Raw genomic sequence first — 20,980 nt, 5'->3', positions numbered from 1 at the left:
ATATTTACATTTGTTACAATAACATCAATGTGCAAATTAGGTCACCATACAATAATGGTATAATATTATTCTAAAACATCTTGTAAAAGACAAAATCAGAGAAATCATAAAACCACTTGAACCACATTAATGAAGCATTTGCATTCCAATTTAAAGTATATATTTAATCCACCCATTCCATTCGGGGCCCCTATGGATATCATGCCCAAGGCAGCTGCCTAGTCTCCCTCTGCCTAGACTGATTATCTTCTGTCTTATAACATCTCTTTTTCTCCCATTTTACACTCTCACTCTCGCTCTCTCTTCCTGCACTCTCCTTCAGTCTCTCTCTCTTTTACTCTTTCTCTCTCGACCCTCACTCTTACATCTCAGACAACACGGCATGTTTCTCACACTCGCTTTGCAGCAGGAACAGACGATGCTCCTTTAGAAGATCTTTCATTTTTAAACGCTGCCCAATTTGCTGTTATCAGTCTTCTTTGTTACTAAAGGGAAAACAAATTGTTTGCAACAGCTGTGTTTACAACAGGTAAGAGTTTGCATTTGTCTCTTGCTATTGGTTTTTAGACTATTAGATTATTAGATTATTCTCTGCAGTCTGGGAACTGATTTTTTTGTAAGGGATGAGATCAAAAAAATCTGTCCTAGTTTGGCTTACTGACTATTGCTTTATTCATAGGTTTTTTGTAAGTAGGTCCATCTCTATATTTCATTACTTTAGGCTATGTAGACTAATTACTATCTTGCTCTCTATTTTTCTGTGGCTCTTTCACTCTTGAGAGAAATGGGAATAAGCGAATTGTTATGCCTTTTTGAATATCCAACCCATATTTGGTATACTTTTTACCTGCAGACAACATGGGTACGCTTAGAGATCTTCAGTTTGCGCTTCAGCTAAAGATTGAGGAGCTGCGCCAGAGGGATGCTCTGATCGATGAACTTGAGCTTGAGCTTGATGCCAAGGACGATCTTATTCGACGTCTACAGGGTGAGCTTGACCGCCTGAGGATTACTCACGGCACTCCCAGCTCAGGCTCAGGTACTTAATTCTATCTTTTTTAACATCAATATCCTATTAGTAGTTCAACAGCTCATTGGATCATAGAATAAGATCTTCTATCAAAGCAGCATGATCATGAATGTACCTGTTTCATTATACTTGTGGATGAAAACCTCTGTTGTTGTGTTTAACTGAGATGCCAAGGTTATAGTGTTTTTTTATTATTGGACAGAGTGTATTTAACAATGTGGCTTGTATCTTGGTATCTGTAAGCTGTGTGAGAGGGGCTTATTATAAGAGGTGCGTATTCCTCTTGGTAGGATATCTCAAGTACCAAAGAAGGACACTGCTAAAGCTGTAAATAAATGAAGATCATTTAGGTCAACACTAGTTTGTTAGAATCTCATTTCTTTCCTAATTGTGAAGAGTCATTTTGATTTGTGTGTTGTGTTCACTCTTATTCTTTTTTTTTTTTTTTTTTTTGCATTTTTCTCCAATTTTCCTCCCAATCTAGTCTTATCAAACTACACAAATGCATTTTGCTTTCTCTGTACTGATGCTGACTTCCACTCCTGACACGTGTGCAGTAGTCGACTGCATCTTTTTACCTGCACAAGGGGCTCATTCACTCACATTGAGAGTCACAAACTGATCTCTATTAATCCCTGTCTCTGTGCAGCGCCATCGATCAGCCAGCAAAGATTGTAAATACATGATCCATTTTCTTCTACCAAACTTTTAAAACTAGACACCTTGGGCATTCAAATTAAACAGCAGTGTAGCCACCTTGCTGAGGCTTAAGTCTGGATTTTGAGTCTCTAATGTGCTGCCGGTCTGGCCATATGCTCAACAGACACAGTTGTCTGTGTCTGAGGAAGGGAGTTTTGGATGGGGTGTAACCTCCTTGCCACTGCAACAGCAACCTACACCATCTGTCTGAGGCTCCAGCACAAGCAACAAAAGAATATAGAGAAAGAAGCATGGTCCTTTGTACGTGCTAGGTTTTAATTCGGCACTGGTCAGTGTAAAGATGCAGCCGGAGGTTTCACAGTTGTCGGAGGAGACGTGTGCTAGCCTGCGGCCCTCTTTGGCCAGCGTGGGTGTTGTGTAACGAGTAGAGGTTGCCAGTGTATAGGCACATTCAGCACCTCCAGATATGGACAATGCAAAAACAGGAATATAAATACTTCCACAGTTTAAAATAACTGTTTAATCTTTTTTCATTTGCGTGAAATTATGATTTACAGGACAGGAAGCCAACTGTGTAGTGGCAGCACCAGTATCTATTACAAAGAAAGGTAGTTTAATCAAGACTCTTTTCTATTGACAGTTACTTTTATAGCAGTAGTATAAAATAAAAATCCATTATTGAAAGCTATATGCACATCTCTACAGGACACTGTACATGCTCAAACAGATTAACAATGCAATACAGTTCTCAAAAAGTACAGGTTCAAAGACAAATGGTTTAATAATAAGGTTTGTGCCGTGTTTGTATGATAGTCACTTGATCTTCTGCCTCCCCAAACAATATTAAACCTGTGCAGTAACAAATCAGACAGCGCTGTCTCTGTCTGACTTGCACTACCACCCTAATTACATAATGTGTTTGGTCTAATGACATCAGCAGGTAAAGTCATGGCAATGCATGTCACATTGCAAAATACGATTATCTGTTGTACAACCTTCATTCTATAAACAATTCTGTGATCAATGAACCACATGATAAAAAAACAGTGCAGATTTTTTTGCTTGATTAAGTAAATGACCATTCAAATGGTATCAGATGAGTGGGAGCTCTTGTAGCCACAAAGCCACAATGATTAACCCAAAACTTTTTTTTGTTTTCTAGGGCAACATCATGTTTCATCTTCAAGAGCCAATAGAAGAACTGTGATAACCAATCCTATAAATGTGGACCCTAAAGTGATCCTGCAGAACCCTCCCATGAGCCATGCAAAGAGCCAGGAGTGAGTCCTACGTTCATGTCTTTTTCAATCTATCAGCCCTTTTACCTCTTCTAAAATATACCTGTGGCCTTGGGGAATGCTGTGAGATGCAACCACATAGAAAAAAAACTGATAATGGTGTTTTGAGGACTGGTCCGCTTTAATCCCGGTCTGGCGGCAAAATGACAAATATATCGATGTGCACTGTGTCCTTCTCTTTCTCAGTTATTTTTTGTCTCCAAGGTCTCAGCGTGTCATTGAGGCAGCGCTAAGTCAGAATGATTGGTTGAAATACTTGAGGAGAGATCTGTCATCTGTGGTGGATTGTGCCTACCCTACCACGGCTGCTCAGGGAGCCCGACTTACTCAGGAGGGTGACGAGGCATCTCAGGCCTTCATATTAGAAGGTGAGGAATTGATTAACTAAATGCAAGGATGTGAAAAAAAAAAAGACTTTAAAATACCACTGGACATTGATTTCCTCCGCATTCGCTTCCAATCTAGTCATCTCCAATTTCCTCTTGCTGGAATCATGCCCCTAGCACTGTCCTTCATGCTAGCCAAGAAGGGCTAAAACCACTATGCCTCCTTTAACAGGCGTGAAGTCACCTACCACATCTACCTGCCAGCAATGAAGTCTTAAAGAGAGCCGCATTGCATTTGGCGAGACACTAACCTTTCAAGATGATCCACTGCTAGTGAAGAAATTAAATGCAATGAATCTTTCTACCTGTCTTCTCCATACAGGCATAGCCAGTCACTCCTGTCTGTGGGTATCCATATGGTTAGTGGCACATCTGTCTTTCAAAATCAGATCTCAACAGTAGAACAATGGTTTTTAAATTAAGTCTCCAAGACTCAGAGCTGTGCACAGCCAACAGGATATCAGTATCTCTTGCAATTATAATAATTAGTTTATTAAAAGCTATTGTCATGCTGGTATCTGAGAAGGGATATAAGAAAGGTGTTTATTTATTAGAATTATTGCCTGAGGAAAACTGATGAGGTGGATATGACTTGTTATAAAACAAATCCCCCAAAGGAATCAATTTATTAAATTTAGTCCATTATCTATTATTATTCCTAAACATCTGTAATGCTCATCTTTAATATATTTAAAATTATTTAATTTGTTATATAATTCAAAAATAAACACCATAGGTGGGATACATTAATGAAGGCGCTACATCTCACACGGGGCACCAGTTTGTAGGGGGTGGACTGTAAATGTTCTTGTTTCTATTTTTTTTATTTTTAAACATAAAATGCAATTGTATTAGTTTATAAGACACATTATATAGTAACTACAGTAAAACTAAAAGGAAGGTATGAGTAAGTATGTAAACTGAAAAGGATTTAAGTATGACCTACAGTCATACTACTAGCTAAGCCACACACCACACCACAATGTTATATGGTTATTACATCGAAAATAGTGCAGCTACTACTACTACAACTACTACTAAGACTACTTCTACTAATACTAATATTAGTACTTATATAATATAATAATTCTGTGCTATCATCTTTATTGCAATAGTTTGGTAAAGGTCTTTACCATTTCAGGATAATTGTGCCACTGGACACAAAGAAACATTCATAATGACATAGTTTGTTTATTAATTGCCCACGACTTGGGTCATAGCGAATTTTGATTCTAAATTCTGATGGCACTGTAGAGATTTGGCAGTGTGGGCTAGCACCTATATTAACAAGGTGCAAGTTTATAAGACTGAACATAGTCATATATAATGTATATTAATGTAGTAATATATAATATAATGTATGGTAATTGTTTTTATTCAATCATTTATTTTTGATAACACAATGCCACCCTGATAAAACGTCACCCTGTATATGGCACCAATCCATCACCGGGCATTACACACTCAACCACTTACTCAATAACACATTCACTTACCACTGTTTCCGGCTAGAATCAAACACAGGTCCCCAAAAACTCTGGAGCTAGTAAAAAAAGTGATTATGTAATTTAAAACACACTTCTAAAGAAAGATGACTTGTGACTTGCACTCTGTGTGTGTGTGTGTGTGTGTGTGTGTGTGTGTGTGTGTGTGTGTGTGTGTGTGTGTGTGTGTGTGTGTGTGTGTGAAGCCCCTTTCAGATCATTTTACACAACCATGTTGTTACAGCTTAAGGTCTGACCTGAATGATTTATCTCCAGTGCAGCTTTCTATGACAGGACCTGATGTGACCATGATCTTTCATACATTACCAATATATTGTTAATATGTTTTACACTGTGCCTGTTGCATCTTTTGTTTTGTATTTATTGTATGTATGTATCATATTTTTTCTTATATTTATCAGATTTTATCATGTCTGCCTGCCAGAATCAATTTCTTCTTATTTATTACATTTACTTGGTAGATCAGTGCAACAATATCAAAAATATGAGCCAAACACACATATCACTTGCTCATTCATACTGTGGGACTGGGTAATAAAGTGTCAATATAAATTACTATTAACCACAATAAACAATAATATAAGCTCATAAATAATAATATTAACATAATTTTAGGTTTTATTTTTTGATGTGGGCAAACAGAGCACTATTTTATACAATTTTAACCCATCAAGCTACACTCAATCACCCAGAATGACAAAATGAAAAATGTATTGAAATGTATTGACTTTGTATAAGTAATTTTGCCAGCAATTACACCTGCCTCACTTTTTGCAGCAGGTGTGGTCCCCCTGTCACACACTGGGTGCTAGGCAGTCGACTGACCACCCAGCATCCATGGTGGGTTAGCGTAATAGACACTGTCCCAACTGAGTGCCATGTAAATATCTGCAGAATGAATTGTGTGTAGATAAAGTGAAAAATGTTCCTAGCACTTTGGACATTGCAGATACATGATGTGACTGGTACTGCAAGCTGGCATTGCACATGAAGATGACAGCATGACCGGATGTAATCTGTCATCATCTAGACTAATAAACTGTCACTTAAAATATAATGCCCTGGGCAGCACTGCCCACCTGAGATAAAATAAACTAACAGCGTGTGTGTGTGTGTGTGTGTGTGTGTGTGTGTGTGTGTGTGTATTTCCAGAGGGAAAGCTTGAGGTATCCATGAATGGGCAAAAGCTGCACACTATTGATACTGGAATGCTGTTTGGAGAACTGGCTTTGCTTTATAATCACACCTGCACATCGACTATTACAGGTACACACACACACACACACACACACACATTTTATTGGTATAGGTAAGTTAGTTAAAGAACAATCGAAATTAAGTCTAATCACATAGACACATAAATCTGGAGGAGCTACAACATCAGGATCATCTCCAGAGATAACAAACAAACCTTGGACCTAATGTCAGTCAATTGTAAAGCAGTTGAAAAAATATATAACACTTACTAGGTCAGGCCACCTCTCTTACAGTTACAGCCTGAGCAACTGAGGGTTAAGGGCCTTGCTTAAGGGCCAAACAGCAGTGGGGCTTGAACCAGCAACCTTCTGAGTAGTAGTCCAGTACCTTAACCACTAGGCTACAGCTTGCCTAGGTATTTAGGCAAGGCAAGGCAAGTTTATTTGTATAGCACCTTTCATACACAGTGGCAATTCAAAGTGCTTTACATAAGGAAAAATTAAAAGCATTAAAACATTCCTGAGATCTAGAACCTCAGAAAAACATTTAGTTACAATTAAGAACATGAAATTCAAACAAGAGAGATAAAAATTAAGAACATGAAAAATTAAAAGAAAATATTGTAAAATATACCCTAAATTTAAGAAATATGAAATTAAAACAAGAGAGATAAGCAATTAAGAACATGAAAACTATAGGAAAATATAGTAAAATATACCCTACAGTTTAGAGAACATAAAATTAAAACAAGAGAGATACATATTATTATAAGGGATTAATTATACATATTAACGGGTAAATTACAATACTAAATACTAAGACTATCCCACAGACAACAGCAGACAAAGTAACTTATACTACCAGTCGTCACCAATAGTACAGTGTTCCAGTTCTACTGCCACACAATGACGCTCATATAGCGATTTCGTCCATAGTGATATCTCTGTCTTACATAGACAGGCGTCCCAGACGTCTTTACTGTTTATCCTTTAACTACGGGTCAGGTGGAACACACAGTGTCACCTTTTCTAGTACTAAAAAGGATATACAAGTGTAAGTGCCACCCAGAGGAACATTATGATATATAAACCCAATTGCAGGATAGTTAATCAAAGTAGAGCAAAGGGAGAAGAAAGATAACTAAATTAACAATTGGCCAAAGTAAAGGAAAAGATAAAAAATGAAAAAACTAACACCCAACTTCAGAAAGATGATCAAAGAATGCAGGCATATGAGCTGGTGGAAACATCATGAACACAATACAACACACAACAAATAGCCCTCGGCCAGGAGGTCAAATAAACTGGTATTTAAAGGGCTATCCCAGCTGCAGCAAAATAATGCTGATGAGGCTATGATGGCATTGCAGATGGGCAAGATTCTATCATTCGTGCCCCTACTGATCTCTACAGGTTGTTATGTAAATAGATAAACAGCAGTTTCCTTTTTTGTTTAAGAAAATTAAAGATTTAAGGGTTTTAATTCAAATCAATTCCAGATGTAACAAATATGTGTAGAAAAACAAGTTGGGTTGAGTATCTTGTTTTCTGTAGACACAGTTCTTATTTAATACTAAGTGAACTTCTGCAATAGCCCAGGATGTACCCTATATTTTGAACAGATTCACACACACACACACACACACACACACACACACACACACACACACACACACACACACTTATTTAAGATGCTGTTCAGATTCTACCTCAAGCAGCCCGGCAGTGCACACTGAGCAGCAGATTATTCCCATCAGCGCTTATGTGTTTTGGCAATAAGAGAGGATCAGTGGAATTTTAAATCGAAGTTCTCCAAAATGTATTCACAACCTTCCATGTTGCTTGAGAGCTGGGCTTGTAAACTACCAAACACACACACAATCTTACTTCTGCAGCTTTTTGACCTCACACGTCTTCTCCAAAGTGCAGAGTACTGACAGTCTTGTGAAATGTGCAATAAATGTGGTGCAGAATCCATCCAAGTACAAAATAAATCACACCACCCTGTATTTTGTTCTGAATGAACAGAAGTGCTTCATTTCTTCTATTCCATGGCACCTTGCCCACAACTACAATACATTTAAATAGAATTTTGTGAAGTAAGTTTTAAGGTATTTATTTGTTTGCTAAGCTAGTTTATCATAATTGTACCACTGGTCTGTTGTATTTACAATAAGTAGAAAGGTGCTGTAATTAGGAGTGCACAAAATTTTCTAAGTTGTTATCAGATTTATTATTTTTCAAAATCAATAATGTAAGCTGGTAAAATTACCTGTTCTGCAAATAAACCAAAATACCTTCATATGTGAAGTATGAATGGTGTGTTTGCATAAATATGATGCTAAAATGTAGGTAGTAAAGTTTATAGGCTAGTCAGATGTATATACTCCACAGTACAGATCTTGTGTGATCTATACCTTGATAAAATTTAATTAATATAAATATATATACTGTATATATAAATATATACATCTTATTGCTTAATACTGGAAAAGGTCAGGGCAGGTCTGAAGCCTTTACTAGAAAACACTGGATGCATGCAGGGCAGAAATACGTCCTGGAGAAAGTTTTAATTTTATTTATTACTTTATTTTCCTCCCCTGCAAGCTTATTGTTTTGACCCATTTTTCAAACAGAGAGAGATGGGTTGAGCATATGGAGGTATGGAGGCTGGAGAAGGACAGAATGAGTTAATGTTTTTTACAGATTGAACAAAGATTGAATGGGTTAATGTGCTGTCTCTTTATTTCGCTTGATTAGTTCATTATTTCAGCTCCCCTTTTTCATTCTTTTTCTGTGTGCCGGTAGTCAGACACTGTCTACTTCAATTCTCTAGCTAGATTTATTTCACAGTCTATCTCTTCTTCCACTTTCCCCTTTATTCCTGGTTTATTATCCAATACCTCTGTCGATTCACTGGAAATCCTCTTCACCCTCTAATCAGTTCTATTTATTTATTTCCTTCACATCATAGTCCTTCTTCTTTCACTTTTCGAGTCATCTGGCTCCTTTATAAGGAGTCCAAGCTGAAGGTCATTGTCTCACATGAAAGTCTACACATCTCGTTGATTGTTGTTGTTCTGTACATTGCTAGTCTGTGTTGGGCAGTAGTGCTGCTGCATGTACTGAATCAGTTTCACTAATTGAGACCAGGGCTTTGTGCAGGTCAGTGGAGTTCCTGCACACCAGACTATGTCTTTGTGAACCCTGCCTGGTCATACTGAAAGAGGTGCAGTCATGCTGAAAAAAGAAAAGGCCCTTTCTTTGTTGCCACAAATTTGAAAGCAATGAATTTGCTTGAAATACCTGAACTGAAAAATTTGGATAGATGTCCACATAATTTATGCCAAATAGTGTACGGTATAGATTCTTTCATATAGATTTAAAGATTAACCTTACTTTGTTCACTGTGTTCACAGCTGTATATACAGTAAGAACAATAAAGGGCCTGAAGATGTTTTTCTTCATCGTTGTATCCATCACTCCATATCTAACTCAGCTCTCCTGGCTCATGTTCGCTCTGTTTCCAAAGCCAATGACTTCCATTTGACTGAGTCTGAATTCCAGCACTGCTAATGAGCTGTAAAGTCTTTAAAAGCTACTTTTCATAATGTAATATAAACAATGTAGCAGAGGAATGGAAAGATAACCCAACAGCACTTTCATTCAGCTGCTGTAAAAAAAGAGGACATTCATTACTTTCTTTTTTGACATGAATGTCTTGAGCCTAATGTTTTATAGTGTTTTGTGAGCAATAAGCAGTAAACTGTGTCACTATCATTTCTCTATCAAAGCCTGTGCAAAACTGTTGAAACAGCATAGAGATGCTTGACCAATTTTTACACAGAAGCATTTGGACATATAATAACAATTATTACATAAAGCAATAGTCAAAAATTGTCTTGTCAAAAAGAGAACTATTTAGTATAAATAAGAAAGGCTGCACTCATGATCCAGGAACACCAAACCCAATGTGAAATAGGGTGGTGGGAGCATCATGACATTGAGCTGCTCTTTGCAAGTTCTACTGTGCTATTACACATGGAAAAACCTGAATGGAGTGATGTACCAAGTCCATCAGAGAGACCCTTGTCACCTTGTAAAATTAATAACAATTTGCCAAGGGGTGGCACAGTGGCATAGTGAGTAGCACTCTCGCCTTACAGTAAGAAAGGCCTGGGTTCGATTCCCTGGCCAGGGTCCTTTCTGTGTGGAGTTAACAGGTTTTCACTGTGTCTATCCACTGTGACTTTGACCAGAATAAATTGTCAATAAATCAATTAATTTGCCAAAGACAAAATGAAAAATTGAACCACAATGCAGCAAAATTCTTTCTCATGGTGCAAGATGTTGTAATGCTGTAATTGCCAACAATACTAATGTTAAATTTTAATGTATAGATACTTGCGTATGTTTTCATTTAGAGTATAAGTACAAAGTCAAAGTGAAAAAAGGAAAAAGAGAAGTTGAGAAAAGACCAATACAATTTTTAAATATAAAAACTTACGTAAAAAACTAGAGAAAAGCGAGAAAAATATTAACAAAAAATACAGAACGAAACAGTATATTAAAATAAACTCAAATTATTTTAAAAAATGGTACAAGTGACTAGAAAAGGACAAGAAAAAAGACAGAAAAAATAGAAAAGAAAGGAAATGTAGACAGAAGAGGAAATAGAGAAGATGTAATAACAGCTACATCTTACATTAAACTCAGTGAACGTAACGAATGTGAATCATTATTAATTCAGCAATGTGTCTGGAAGCACAGTTGAAGAGGATGAATGAAGCACTAGAATATTCTAGGCGTTTCTTTATTAGCTGAACAAAAATGAAAGAACAACGCAGTGTACAGTGTCAGTGTACAGAATATTGAGTATTCCATTTCATTTCCTTTTTACATTTGTATGATTTTTATACAGGGACAGGGGGTAGCAGGTGGGGCAGCAGGTAGTGTGGGTGCTGCACAGCAGTAGGATCCTAGGGACCTGGGTTTGAATTTCGACTGTACTTTATGTTTTTGAGGTGTAGTATGATACATACGAAAGGTGAAAGGTGCTCTAATATGCCGAATTTGCCTGGGCGTGAGTGAGGACAAATGTGTAGTGCACTGTGATGTGTTAGCAGTCTGTCCAGGATTTGTTTCTGCCCTGTAGCCAGGGTTTTTAAATGACTATTACCTTTGCTATTACCCTTATTATAATAAAATGATTATTTAAGATAATCTTGACTATGTATCTTCTCATATTTAGTATGCTAGCATACAGATAAGTGACGTGAAAGAGCAACAGAGCAGGTATTACATTATTTGAATATGCAACAGTGTACATTATTTTATTACATTTACTCAATTGCCAGACACTTTTATCCAGCATGAAGGAGGGATGCTACAACATGGAGCAAACTAATGATTAATAAAAGAGTTTAGCCAAAGGTTAGTTTAGTTTACACTGTTCTTTAAGTTACCCAAAGTTTATACTTGATTAAAAATAATATTAATGTATTACTGATATAAAAAATACTTCATTCACCTCACTATATTCACAGCCAGAGATGCCTATGACATTTTAGTATGTCCTGACAGAAGGGTTATACAGGCTTTATAGTTGTGCAGAGTTCTCTTGCAACTCCAAATCTTTATTTTTCTGTAATTCTCATTTTTTAGCTATGACGAGCTGTAAGCTGTGGGTGATCGATCGTCAGGCATTTCAGAGAATCATGCAGAGAAGCAGCCTTCTACGAATCAATCAGTCTCTGGACCTTCTCCACAGGTTGTACCCATAATTACTCCCCTTATATAAATCTTCACTATGTCAGACCTTGGTGGAACCCATTCATGAGAAACATAAAAGATCAGTACAATGGGGTTTTTTGTTGTTACATACGCAGTGGTATTCAGTGCAATCTAAGCACAAAGCAAGCTGAGAGTATTTCAAAAGCACAGGAAAATGATGTTAACATATTACAAGCACTTTCATCTTTACACAATTCTGTTCTGTGTATTTATTTTTTTCTTTTCTGTTCACTTCAGTGTGCCATTGTTCTCTGCTTTACCAGAGGATATTCTCATGAAAATTTCTGATGTTCTCCAAGAGGTAGGCCTTCCATCCTTCATACTACAGTATTATCTGTATTGATTAAAGCAATAACCAGTTGTGTCTGTAGAGTCCAGCGGTCTGGTCGATTCATTTTTGCAGACCTTAATAAAATCCTTGAAGTTATATAAGGCTGCAAAGCTACATACTTTTAGGCTGTAATTATCCTTTTCGGTCAAGGTGTGCTCTCTGTTTTATACATTATCAGTTGCTGACAGATTATTCTTTTTTTGCCTCTGGTTTTGCTGCACTTATTTGAAATTGCAGTTCAGCCACAAAATATGAACCATCTATATCTGTTCACTGAATTTTAAATGTCTTTTAAAAAGTAGTTTCATGATATGCATCTGCCTGTCTGTCAGTGTCATTACAGTGATGGTGACTACATAATTAGACACGGCTCTCCAGGAGACACCCTCTTTATCATCAGCCGGGGCCAGGTAGGAAACACACAGGCCAACACATTTCTGATTTTGAATGCTGTCAGCTTGGCACAATATAGAATAAATGAACAGCTTTCACTGATTACGTACTTTTTAAAATAATAAAGTAGGTGTTAAGTGATTGGTAATTTCTTGGTCAGAACATATTTTAATGTCACATCATTTTCATCAACCGCTTTATCCTGCTCAGGATTGTAGCAGGTCTGGTTCCACAGGGAAAACATTTGGTGCAAGGCAAGACCTGTGGACAGGGTGCCGAACCATCACAGGTCTTTGACCATCTTTTGACTATCAGAAGTAGCCAAACATGTCGGTGTTAATGCCTGGCCAGACAATAGCTCTGCTGAAATTCTAACCCATATCGCAGGTGGGCTAGGAAAACAGACTGCTGCACCACTCGAGTGCTTGAGATCAGAACACTTTTAAAATTTAAAACAAGAACAGTCCTAAAATGTGTCTCTGGTTTTGTAGTCAGAGGACAAAAACGACTGATGTAGATCAACCATCAGGACAATGAGATGTCTTCAATTCAGAAAGCTTCTGTGCTCTCCGTAATTCATCTTTTACATTTACTAACTGCATTTTCTGGCCAAGGTTGCAGTGAGCCCACTCTCCTACTGGATACAGTGGCATGAACACACCCTGGTTGATCAATGACACAATTTGACTAGGAAAATATAAACAGCTTTGCAATACTTTATGTGACTTTCAAATAAAAATGATTAGTAGAATAAGAAATACCATAATTATAACATATAAAAATTATTTTGACAGTTTTGATTACTTTAAACAAGGATTAGTTATTGTTGAAATACATTTCAGTTTATAGAAACAATGAGTAAATAGGAACAAGACCGATAACTGATATGATAACTGATAACGGTCATAGATTAGTAGTATTTGTATAAATGAATGAATAAGTGATTACACATGTTGATGCAGAAATTTGCAACATAGAGTATTAGCAAAGTTATTACAGGTTAAGAGTGAGCCTGAAAAATAAATGTTCTTATTAAAATAGATCAGATTTTAGTACTATGTAAAAATACGTGTAAGTGTTCTGAATAAAAGTCGTGTGTCTGTCTGATCATTCATCAGGTAAAGGTGATGGACAGGCGCTCGGTCAGTGAGGACAGTGTCAGTGTGTCCGTTTTATTGCGCGGAGACTGCTTTGGAGAGAAAGCTCTAAAAGGGTAAAAAACCACTGCCACCAGCAGGGGGCGTCACCTACCACTACACCCCCATAGGTACAACACCGTATTTATCTTCCAGACATGGTTTTCTTTTAAGGCCTTTGTCGGCTGGAATGCATCGGGCCACGACCATTGATGGCAACTGGTTTTGCAAGTTCCGCAGCCTGCAAATGACCCACAGGCCATAGATTGAGAACCCCTTCTTTTTGTGTTAATTTGTAGATGTTGCTTCCTTATGTGCTAGCCTGTTTATGTATGAGTCCTAACTGATTACACATAGAGAATGTCTGAAAACTGTCAAAAACTGTCTGTGAAATACAATAAATCCATTTAAGAATTCTTTTTAAAAGAATCCTTGAACCCATAGCAAAAGCAAAACTCAGAATTTAGGATAAACACACAAACTCTTAAAATGATATGTTTCAGAATTTAACTTAGCATATGATTCAGGTTTCTGGAGATGTGTTTAAAGCACTGATGTACTTTTTGCATCCTTACTTGTTATGAAGCTCCTTTCCCAGCCAGCGTGGATGTTGTGCACATGGCGAAAGATCACGGAAACATTTAGAAATTGGACGTCACATTTGGGTGAAGAAAAAAGAAGAGGGTGGGGGGTACATTACTTTTAGACTGGCTACTGTTTGAAGTAGCTTGAATAATAAAAAAAAAAACTTAATTATTAATATATTTTTTTTCTCTCCAGAGAAGCAGCCAGGTCTTTGAGTGCTGTTGCTGTAGGAGATGTTACATGTCTGCTTGTGGACAGGCAGTAAGTACTTCAAATAATGATGTGTTGAAAATATTATAATGTTGCTATTTGCTGACATGCTGATATACATGCTTCTAATGAATTTTATTCCTTTTGTGTCAGAACCGTGAGGAGGTTTATTGGACCATTTGAGGATGTCAAGAAGAACTGGACCAGTGATCCCAAAATAAAGTATGCACATATTACATTGAATGGAAACAAGTATCTGTGTCTCTTTTTTTTCTTTCTTCCAGTAAATATATTCATGTTGCACACAATGTAAACAGAATACATTCAATTCTTGTGTGTGCAGCACAGTGGCGTGGTGGGTAGCAATGTCTCCTCACAGCAAAAAGGTCCTCTGTGTCTGTTTGGGTATCCTCCCACATTCCAAAGACATGCAGTCAGGTTAATTGGAACTACTCAATTGCCCCTAGGTATGAGTGTGTGGGTTTGTGTATGAGTGTGTTTGCCATATGATGGACTGGTGACCTGTCCAGGGTGTTTGCTAACTTTCACCTAGTGAATTGTGCTCATCGTGACCCTGAATTGGATAAAGCGGTGGTAAAACAAACAATGAATGAATGAACTCTTGTGCAATGATTCAGCTCTTCATGTTGTGCTTATGATTCAACACCATTGTGAAGTACAGTATAGAGGAAGTAGTATCTTGACATAGAGCTGCTTTTCTGCAGATGGTATCTGGTGATTTCATTTCATCGAAAGTATACATAAATATAGTGAATATATAAAGAGATATACAGAGAGAGTAGGATTCAATCAAACCAGCCATAAAACTAAATCTGGATGTTTTAACAAGTCAATCCTAAATATAAAGTCAAATTAAATTTAAAGGTGTTTGCATGCTTGCGACAGTCTCCTGACTTTAATCTCACTTGTAATCCAAGTAGGATTAAAAGATTTTAAGGACCTTCTGAAGACAATTTCTCAAGTGCAACAGACTAAATTTTTACCACAAAGCTGTAATTGCCAGTAAAAGCTTGGCAACAAATCTTCATTTCATAAAATTACTAATTAGACATAATGTGAAGTGGTTGCAAAAGTGATTGAATAAGTTATTGAATAATTAGATTTTATGTAAATTAATATTATATTTGAATATGAACAATTCATGTAGTGTCTTGAAAAGGTATTTACTGTAACACCCATAGTATTTTTATGTTATATTGTTCCAGAATGAAAGGGTTATCAGAAATCAGTTTTTTTGTTTTAATTCAGCAGGAACGAGGATGGAGATGATGCACTGGGTGATGTTTCACTTAGGGATGTTCAGGTGCTGTGTAATGTAGGAGGGGGACGGTTCGGCCACACTCAGCTGGTGAGTTATTAGTTTGATATTTAATCATATCTGATCAATTCCTGCTGCTGGAAAGGCTTTTTAAACTATGATGCTACCACCACCATATTTTATAGTGAGGATAGTGTTAACTGGCTGATGTGCCTTGCGACCAGGGGCGTCGTAGTGGGGTGAAAAGTGGGACTGAGTTACCAGGGCCCCAGATCGGGGGAGGGCCCTTGAGGAGTCTAAAAGGAGTCTGGACTTAGGTGAGGGGGGCCCATGGGCACTGCTTGTGCATAGGGCCCAGAATTTGGTGCTACACCCCTGCTTGCGACACACATGAATTAGACTTTTTTCGTGTCAATGTTGCAGTCTTCAGAGAGAAGCTTAGCACATTATTTCAGTGAGAGTCTTTGTTGTATTTGTAGTATTTTAAGTCCTTTTTAGTGTAAATCCCTGGATTTATTTAATCCATCTGTTTTGCTTTTTACTTATTTAGTGAGACATTGGGTTGGTGGCATTCTGATGAGTGCTCTTCTAGTTAATTAACTTATTTTTTTAGTGGCAGCCTGACTGGCAGTATGGCTTTAGTTTTATATTATATTTTTAATAATAAACTGAACTGAGCAGTGAAGTATGATCAGTAGTCTTAAGATGATATTGTGTCTTTTTTGGTTTTATATTTATGAGTGTTAATGTGTCTTAATTTCATTAAGATTTTTATTTCTTTAGTACACAGAAAACTTCTTAAAGCTCTGTATGTGTACACCATGTTTAAAACAGGTCTACATAGCCAATTAGAATCTGTCAAAGAGACAAAATTACAATGAAATCCTAAAGGAGCATTGGCTGATGGAATAACATGATCAGTCAGCATGTGTGAGGACAGTTTATTTGAAGGTTATAAGGTGATAATGTGCTAATTAAATGAGGCTACGCTGAGTTATGAACTGCTTCCTCTTGTGGTCTAGAATTTTCTCTTCACTATCACCCTTCTGTTTTATTCATATTCTTCTCATCCTTTTGTTCAGGTGCATGTAAGGAACAACAGCAGCCAGGTGTTTGTGCTGAAGGTCATAAAGAAACATGCATTATTGAGTACAGGCCACAGAGAGCGAATCCTCTCCCAAAAACAAATCCTGATGGATGTTCACTGTCCATTCATAGTCAGGTATGTGTTCACTACTCACAATGGTCAAGGACATGGATTGTCATGGATTTAATGAATGGTCATGGATTTAATCCATATAAAGAAATAATTTTAGGAAATGTATGGTATATTGACTATTTATGGTTTACATGAACTAATTGTCTTACAGTGTTGATTTTTATATGGCAAAGGTATCTAAATGTGAGTCTCCTAAATGTTTAGCCACACCACTAAGTATAAAACAAATAAAAAAAAAAGAGATCACATTCTTCCAACTTTGTACCTGACCTTTTGTACACCTTTGGCTGAAAGAACGCTAATTTGTGCAGGTACTTTCAGAAAAGTAGATGCTGTTATTTACAAAAATTGATGACTAACTTTATACCAGTGGCCATGGTTTTACAATGGGGTGTTCAAACAGACTATGGTCACATGTTAATATAGTGGCCATATAGAGTAGATTTTTTTCTCTGAACTTTTGCTGCCTTCCAGTAGTTTGCTGTCATGAAGATGGTGTGTAACTGTCTGCTAATTTGGTGATCCAATGCAAATATGTAACTGTGATCCTGAGAGAAATCTTTGCCTCTCTAATCATCCTCCTCATTGTGCATTTCATTTAAATATATTTTATCACATTTTTTCATTCATTATAATAATATCTTCATTGCCCTAAATAAGAGGCCTAAATTTGATGGTATTTTAGTTTCTGGGTGTAAATAAAAGTGTACCTTTTCTTATCTTAGGTTATTTCATACCTTTCGAGATGTGAAGTGTATCTACATGTTAACGGAGGCATGTTTAGGTGGGGATCTGTGGACCTTATTAAGAGAAAGGTAGCTATGTTTTTAAGACCTATTTTAGAAGTAACAAAGGTTGTTTTTACTACCTACATTACAAATTAATATACATAATATATTATATATATTGTGCAATGTTGTATGTTTTATTTTATTGTTTGTTATCATAATCTGGCATCGAAAATGGCTTGCATTATTTATGCACCTTTTTGCAAGTAAATGCACCTCACTAGGGGGCAGTAGTAGTTTAGTGGTTAAACTACTAGACTAAAGACGGTCCAGAAACTGTCAATGGTTTAAGCCCCTCTGCTGTCATTGTTGGGTTTATGAGCAAGGGCCTTGTAATGTAATGTAAGCTTTGTGTGAGCTATACTTTGTTAGTGAGAGTCGTTTTTATTTCAGAGGTTCATTTGATGAAAATGAGGTCCATTTCTACACAGCATGTGTGATGGAAGCGTTGAGTTTTCTTCATGACCGAGGTGTTGTTCACAGAGATCTGAAACCAGAGAATGTTCTGCTAGATCTGAGAGGATATGTCAAACTGGTACAGTGTTAAATTCTTCAGATTACTGACACATCTATGTATGATAGTAAGAAATTATAATGTACTACAGAACACATTTTAGATTTACTAATAAAAAAGCTTGCAGTTAAGCTAAAAATATATACCTGTTTGGATCATGTATGTCATGGCTAAAGTTATTTTTTTATAAGTTTACACCTCTACCATAATTAAAAAGCAGTTTAAACACTGGTGTCACTGCTCACAGTCAAGCTAGCTTTACATTGTACTGGGCTTAGAAGGTACCATGCAAGAAAGAAGCCCCTGTTTCAAAATCAGCATCTTAATGCTCCTAAAATTTTTCTCTGATTACATGGAGAGAGAAAAAAAGCTTCTAAAAGCATGTTAAGTTATTTGAACACAGTTATCAGAAGTACAGTATGGTTGGTAAAGATAAGACGAGGCATTTAAACCCATGGTTTGATAAGCATTGTAGCATGTGCTCTGAGGATGACTTTTCTTCCTGTGGAACTGAAATAATGAGAAAAGAAGACTGCCCTCAAAATTGTCAGCACAACCTTAAGCCATCAGCCAGAAGGTTTAATTTGGATGCAATTTAGTGTTTTAACAGTATAGTGACCCAAGAAATAAGCCAAAATTATTTCAGGTAAAATGGCTAAATCAGGCTAGAGGTATGACACACAGACCTTTCACTTAAACTGTAAATAACATTAACAGCTACAGTCTCTTTTTCTTTTTCATTCTCAGACCGGTTTTGGATCTGCTAAGCAGCTTGGTTCTCTTCAGAGATCCTGGTCATTCTGTGGTTCAGCAGGTTACCAGGCTCCAGAGATCATTCTGCACAAGGGTCATGGGGTGATGGCAGATTACTGGGCTTTAGGAGTTTTCATATACGAGTTACTCGACGGCAGGTGACAGCTAGAATTCATTAAATTTTTAGTGGATAGTGAAGTCCCTCTAATTACCACAGACACACTCCCACATTTGGTTGTTGTAGGGAGAGGGGTCGTGGTGACAATTTCATATTAAATAAATCATATGGTTTTGGGATAAGATGCCCAACAAGCTCATGGTCAGGTGTCCACATTATTTTGGCCATATAGATCAGGGTGAAAACTAAATTCTAAAAATTATTCATTAATGAATTGCATTAAAATGAGTAGTTATGCAAGCTATCTTTCTGTGCAGTACCCCCTTCCTAGATTCAGACCAGATAAAGACTTGTGCTGCAGTTTTGAAGGGAATTGAAGCTGTAGCGTTTCCAAATACCATCAGCAGTCTTGCTGCCGATCTCATCAAACAGCTCTGCAGGTAAACATGGTTCAACAAAATAATGAGTATTGTATCTATGAACCAAATACTCAAAACAAGTTCAGCCTGAACTGTATTGTAGGTAGAGTTGGGCCTAAAAGTCTGAGACCACTAATGATCATAACCCTTTTTTTTTTTTAATCTTATACATTGTTTTTAAATCACATTTCAGAATTTCTTGGTATTTGAAACTACTGCTTATTTAAAGCAAATATGCACATTTGTGAAATTGTCTGTCAGTTTCTTTGTACAAAAGGTCAGATCTTCTTGAGTCTTTCATTAATGCAGATGCTCAGATGACATTTTTATCATCTATTTATCAGAGGTTTGATTAAGTTAATTAATGTTCATCCATTGTTCAGTATCAGATTTCTAGACTGGACTGGACTATTGGAACATTCTTTAAAAACTAGCTGGTTGAAGCCCTTAATTCTCAGTTGCTTGCATTAATGAGTAACCAATAGTCCCGTTACTCAAAGAATAGAACTAAAACAAGTTTCTGCCAGTGGGCTGATTGGTCTAATGGGATTAACTGTTCTTGCTTTCCCTTCTACTGCTTGTATGCATATTTCTTACAGAATAGATGTTCCCTTTATTATGCATAGAATACTTTATTGTAAGGCGTCATTTGTATTTTATTATCCTACTTTCAGAGAAAATCCTACAGAGAGACTGGGCCAGAAGAATGGGGTCAAGGACATTAGAAAACATGCGTAAGAGTTTAAATTTTGTAACCAGGAATATTGTTTTATAGGAACACAGAATATGAAATAATTTTAACCTATTTTAACTTATTTTGTTGGTAATTTGTCCTGCAGGTGGTTAGAAGGATTTGATTGGGAGGGACTCTGTAGCAGTTCCCTGACTCCACCAATATTACCAAATGTACGTACGGTAAAAGAAAACACATTTCCCCTGTTTACTACAACATCCTTAAAATTCACCATCAGGACCTGGTTATGAATTTTGATTTTACAATATTCACAGCGTTGATTGATGCACAATTACATAATCAAGTATAACCTTTTGTTTTCTGTTTTACAGGGACACACAACGTTGGTTTGTTCTCATAATGAGGACCATACTGATTTGTCAACTGTAGACGAATCAGACTGGGACAAAGACTTCTGATGGTCAAATCTGGATTATGCAAAAGGACTGCTATCATGGATTATACATTTACAGGTATTATTTAGGTGGTGAATCATTCTCAGCACTGCAGTGACACTGACATGGTGCTGTGCTGGTATGAGTGGATCAGACACAGCAGCACCGCTGGAGTTTTTAAATACTGTGTCCACTCACTGTCCACTCTATTAGACACTCCTATCTAGTTGGTCCACCTT

At 36.9% G+C, this 20,980-nt stretch overlaps 1 protein-coding gene across 2 annotated transcripts; it reads left to right on the top strand.

Annotated features, from left to right (window-relative positions):
- Positions 1 to 858: 858 nt before the first annotated feature.
- Positions 859 to 20,765, top strand: prkg1l (protein kinase cGMP-dependent 1, like). 2 transcript variants are annotated; one of them, XM_062998658.1, is made up of 19 exons: positions 859 to 1,039; positions 2,853 to 2,970; positions 3,193 to 3,356; positions 6,032 to 6,145; positions 11,740 to 11,845; positions 12,106 to 12,169; positions 12,532 to 12,609; positions 13,711 to 13,805; positions 14,509 to 14,574; positions 14,677 to 14,745; positions 15,796 to 15,892; positions 16,885 to 17,024; positions 17,747 to 17,836; positions 18,203 to 18,344; positions 19,071 to 19,234; positions 19,512 to 19,634; positions 20,288 to 20,347; positions 20,453 to 20,519; positions 20,679 to 20,765. In XM_062998658.1, exons 1-19 carry the CDS (start codon positions 859 to 861, stop codon positions 20,763 to 20,765), a joined length of 2,025 nt encoding a protein of 674 aa, XP_062854728.1. The 2 variants fall into 2 exon arrangements, with proteins under 2 accessions (XP_062854728.1, XP_062854727.1); XM_062998657.1 differs by having other exon boundaries at positions 15,793 to 15,892.
- Positions 20,766 to 20,980: the final 215 nt, after the last annotated feature.

Source organism: Trichomycterus rosablanca, chromosome 7 (assembly GCF_030014385.1).
Source record: "Trichomycterus rosablanca isolate fTriRos1 chromosome 7, fTriRos1.hap1, whole genome shotgun sequence".
NCBI lineage: Eukaryota > Metazoa > Chordata > Actinopteri > Siluriformes > Trichomycteridae > Trichomycterus > Trichomycterus rosablanca.
Note: the sequence above shows the minus strand (reverse complement) of the source record. Positions and strands in the feature narration are given on the sequence as shown.

Coding starts and splice junctions, on each gene's coding strand:
- prkg1l (XM_062998657.1), top strand. CDS start 859: ATGGGTACGCTTAGAGATCTTCAGTTTGCGCTTCAGCTAAAGATTGAG. Junction 6,146..11,739: donor CTGCACATCGACTATTACAG/GTACACACACAC, acceptor CTCATTTTTTAG/CTATGACGAGCTGTAAGCTG. Junction 12,170..12,531: donor TTTCTGATGTTCTCCAAGAG/GTAGGCCTTCCA, acceptor CCTGTCTGTCAG/TGTCATTACAGTGATGGTGA.